General features: G+C 55.7%; 1 protein-coding gene across 1 annotated transcript in view; it reads left to right on the top strand.

The window, feature by feature from the left end:
• ENH_00066790 (CAM kinase, SNF1 family, putative) overlaps positions 1 to 4,498 on the top strand; it is a gene marked incomplete at both ends in the record, with an annotated part of 5,628 nt that continues 1,130 nt past the window's right edge. The window contains 8 exons of the mRNA XM_013582339.1: positions 1 to 67; positions 214 to 305; positions 513 to 600; positions 804 to 906; positions 2,352 to 2,560; positions 2,905 to 3,028; positions 3,231 to 3,604; positions 3,983 to 4,271. Coding sequence (XP_013437793.1) covers positions 1 to 67; positions 214 to 305; positions 513 to 600; positions 804 to 906; positions 2,352 to 2,560; positions 2,905 to 3,028; positions 3,231 to 3,604; positions 3,983 to 4,271 — 1,346 coding nt within the window. The remainder of the gene's footprint in view (positions 68 to 213; positions 306 to 512; positions 601 to 803; positions 907 to 2,351; positions 2,561 to 2,904; positions 3,029 to 3,230; positions 3,605 to 3,982; positions 4,272 to 4,498) is intronic.

The following is a 4,498-nucleotide window of genomic DNA, read 5'->3' as shown; positions in this document are numbered from 1 at the left end:
CGAGTCCGAGGCCAGGAGATTCTTTCAGCAGATTGTTTCTGCTGTCGAGCACTGCCACCAGCACCTCGTAAACCCTAAACCCTAGTCCATTGCTGCTTCTGCACCCATGTAGGCCCTCTTCGCCGTCGCAGGCTCTAGCGTTTAGGGTTTAGGGTTTAGGGTTTAGGGTTTAGGGTTTAGGGTTTAGGGTTTAGGGTTTGGGGCGCCTTGCAGATATGCCACCGGGACTTGAAGCCTGAGAACGTCTTGCTGGACGAAAATCTGAATGTCAAAGTGGGCGACTTCGGCCTTTCAAACTTCATGCGGTAAACCCTAAACCCTAAACCCTAAACCCTAAACCCTAATCCCTGACAGGCGAGTTGTCGCGGATGCCTCGGGTGCCTGCCTTTTGCTGCGCAAAGACCTGCGCATTATCTCTGGGAGCACACGATTTAGGGTTTAGGGTTTGTGATTTAGGGTTTAGGGTTTAGGGCTTAGGATTTAGGGTTTAGGGTTTAGGGTTTGTGATGCAGTGATGGGGAGTTCTTGAAGACTTCTTGCGGCTCTCCGAATTATGCCTCTCCAGAAGTTGTTTCAGGCCGGGCCTACGCGGGCCCAGAGGTGACTAAACCCTTTACCCTAAACCCTAAACCCTAAACCCTAAAATTCATTCTTCAGGTGTTTCAAGCCCTAATCGCTTAGGAGCGGCTGCGGCGGGCTACGGCTTCTTGCAGACTTAGAATGGGGGCAGCCGCTGGCCTTCGCTGCTTAGGGTTTAGGGTTTAGGGTTTAGGGTTTAGGGTTTAGGGTTTAGGGTTTTGCAGGTGGACGTGTGGTCCTTCGGCGTGATTCTCTACGCGCTGCTTTGCGGGTCTCTTCCTTTCGACGACGAGCACGTGCCGAATTTGTTCAAGAAGATCAAACATGGTAAACCCTAAACCCTAAACCCTAAACCCTAAACCCTCGGGGGCACTCGCTAGGGTTTGCTAGGGTTTGCGAGGGTTTAGGAGGCCCGAGGTTTCTGCTGGAGGCTGCTAGGGTTTGCTGCTGCAGCTCTTTTTCTTTACCACTCTCAATTAGGGTTTGGCGAGCTGATTAGGGTTTTGGCGAACTAATTAGGGTTTTGGCGAGCTTATTAGGGTTTGGCGGATTAATTAGGGTTTTGGCTTCTCGTTAGGCTTTGGAGTGTGGCCTAGGGTTTGGCTGATCGTCGAGGGTTTTGGCGGTGGTTTAGGGTTTGTCCTGCGCGCTAGCGTTATGGCCTAGGGTTTAGCGGATTGTCTAGGGTTTTGCGAGCGGTTTAGGGTTTGGCTTAGCTCCTAGGGTTTGCTGAGGGTTTGCTGGTTGTCTAGGGTTTGCTGTTTGCTAGGGTTTAGAGTACAGTCTAGGGTTTGTGTTTGTTGAGGGTTTACGCGTTTCGAGGGTTTGTTGCACGGGGCTTTGCCCACCTCTGAACCCACCTCTCTAATTCGCTGATTTAGGGTTTACTGCATGCCCGCCCTCCCTCACGTCTCACAGCGAGTTTCCCTCCCCCCCGTATTCGCTGATTTAGGGTTTGGGGCTCGCACTGCTGCATGCCCACCCGCCCCTGTGTCTCCCAGCGTGGTTCCCTCCCCACTTTATACGCTGATTTAGGGTTTAGGGTTTGGCGCAGCGCAGCCTGAACCGCCGAACCTTGGACTGCGGGTTTGGGGTTTAGCGCGGGGCCCGGCGCAGCCCTGGCACCGGCGCGCGCGCTTTATACGCTGATTTAGGGTTTAGGGTTTGCGGCGCAGGCAGCTTCACACTGCCCGGGCACTTGAGCGGCTGGAGCCTTGCACTTATACGCTGATTTAGGGTTTAGGGTTTGCGCGCAGGCAGCTTCACACTGCCCGGGCACTTGAGCGGCTGGAGCCGCGCAGTGTATACGCTGATTTAGGGTTTAGGGTTTGCACGCAGGCAGCTTCACACTCCCACCACTTGAGCGGCTGGAGCCGCGCACTGTATACGCTGATTTAGGGTTTAGGGTTTGCGCGCAGGGAGCTTCACCCTCCCCGGCCACTTAATCGGCTGGAGCCTTGCACTGTATACGCTGATTTAGGGTTTAGGGTTTAGGGTTTGCGCGCAGGGAGCTTCACGCTCCCCGGCCACTTGAGCGGCTGGAGCCTTGCACTTATACGCTGATTTAGGGTTTAGGGTTTAGGGTTTGCGCGCAGGGAGCTTCACCCTCCCCGGCCACTTGAGCGGCTGGAGCCTTGCACTTATACGCTGATTTAGGGTTTAGGGTTTAGGGTTTGCGCGCAGGGAGCTTCACCCTCCCCGGCCACTTAATCGGCTGGAGCCTTGCACTGTATACGCTGATTTAGGGTTTAGGGTTTAGGGTTTGCGCGCAGGGAGTTTCACTCTCCCCGGCCACTTGAGCGGCTGGAGCCGCGACTTGCTGCTGCAAATGCTGGCCGTAGACCCCAGCCGCCGCATTCGCCTGGGGGCCATCAAAAGCCACCCGTGGTTTCAGGAGCTGCCGCAGTATTTGCTGCTGCTGCGGCCTGCTGCAGCAGCAGCAGCAGCACCGGATGCCCTCGTCATCAACCAAATGGCCAAGGTCCCAAACCCTAAACCCCAAACCCTAAACCCTCCAAACCCTCCAAACCCTTTTAAACCCTTTTAAACCCTTCGGACCCTTGAAAACGCTCCTAAACCCTTCTTAAAACACTCATACACCCTTCTAAACCCTCATAAACCCTCGTAAACCCTCGTAAACCCTTCTAAACCCTCGTAAACCCTCATTTGCACTCATAAACCCTCATTAACATCGGCAAACCCTAGAAACCCTTCCAAACCCTGACAGACGCGAAATGTGCGGGCGCGGAAACCCTGGGAGGGTGCCCGCAGGGTTTAGGGTTTAGGGTTTAGGGTTTAGGGTTTAGGGTTTAGGGTTTGGCGCAGCTGGGGTACGACGTGAGCGACCCTTCGGTGTTTCGAAGAGGCCTCGTGGGGTTTCCGAGAAGCCGCGAGGCTGTGGCTTATCAGCTGCTGTCGGACCGCCGCCGCAAGCAGATTGCGCTTTCTGGTGCAAACCCTAAACCCTAAACCCTAAACCCTAAACCCTAAACCCTAAGCTGCGAAGCCTGAAGCCTGGGGCGCTCAGCAGCAGTCCGTGGAAGCGCCCGGCGAGACTTCCCGCCGAGCTTGGGCAGCCCGAGGCAGGCCCGCACGGCCACGAGGGTTTAGGGTTTAGGGTTTAGGGTTTAGGGTTTAGGGTTATTGTGCAGGAGCTGTGGCGGAAGAGCTGCCCACTTTCCCCTTCAGCGTGGTGCAGCGCCTCAGCCTCCGCTGCTGCGGGGGGGCCCCTTCTCGTGCTGCTGCTGCTTCGCTGCTGTCGCTGCAGCAGCAGCTGGGGGGGCAGCTGCTGGGCAGCAGCAGCAGCAGCAGCAGCGGCGGCAGCAGCAGCGGCTGCGGCGCGCGGGGCGGCGGGGCGGCCGCCTCCCCCGCTGCAGCAGCAGCAGCTGCTGCTGCTGCTGCTGCTGCTGCTGCTGGGGATCGATCCCCAGAATGTCGATCCCCAGGAAATGGAGCTGCTTGGTCTTCTGCCCGTTGGAAGTTGGGAATAGAAGCTGCTTTCGACGCCCCCATTCTCATCACTGCCGTAAACCCTAAACCCTAAACCCTAAACCCTAAACCCTAGACACTAAACCCTCTAGACGCTAGAAGCCAGAATCCCGGGGTTCTTCGCCTAAACCCTAGCTTCTAAACCCTAATATTCTCTGCGCTCTTGAGTTTGGGGTAGAAGCCCTAAACCCTAGCTCCTTAGCCCTAAACCCTAGCTCCTTGGCCCTAAACCCTAAACCCTAGTTGCTGCATCCTAAACCCTAAACCCCAGGTCCTGGCTTCTTAAGGCACCCAGGGGTTGGATCCTGTGCAGTTTTTCCGTCGCATAGCTTGGCAGCAGAGACGAGGCCTTAGGGTTTAGGGTTTGGGGTTTAGGGTTTAGGGTTTAGGGTTTAGGGTTTAGGGTTTGCTGCAGATTTTGAACACCCTGAAGGCCTGCGACTACGAGTGGCACCTCCTTTCCCAGTACAAGCTTCGCTGCCGGCCGCTGCGGCCGACTCCGGAGGTTTCTCCAGAGGCCCCTTCCAGCAGCAGCAGCAGCAGCAGCAGCAGCAGCAGCAGCAGCAGCTGCTGCAGCAGCAGCAGCAAGACCAACGTGGAGTTCGCCTGCGACAGCGAAGACATCATTCTGGCCATTCAGCTTTATAAAGTTGGCAGCTGCAGATACGTCATTGACGTGCAGCTCTTCGAGGGAAACGCCATGGGTAAGCTAGCTAGCTAGCTAGCTAGCTAGCTAGCCAGCTAGCTAGCTAGCTTGTTTATAGCTAGCTACCTAGCTAGCTAGCTAGCCATTTAGCTAGCTAGCTAGCTAGCTAGCTTGTTTATAGCTAGCTAGCTAGCTAGCTAGCTAGCTAGCTAGCTAGCTTGTTTACGGCTAGCTAGCTAACTGGATAGCTAGCTAGCCAGCTTGTTTGTAGCTGGCGAGGTAGCT

Source organism: Eimeria necatrix, genomic scaffold (genome assembly GCF_000499385.1).
Source record: "Eimeria necatrix Houghton genomic scaffold, Enh_scaff616, whole genome shotgun sequence".
Taxonomy (NCBI): Eukaryota; Apicomplexa; class Conoidasida; order Eucoccidiorida; family Eimeriidae; genus Eimeria; species Eimeria necatrix.
This window is presented reverse-complemented; position numbering and strand designations above follow the sequence as displayed.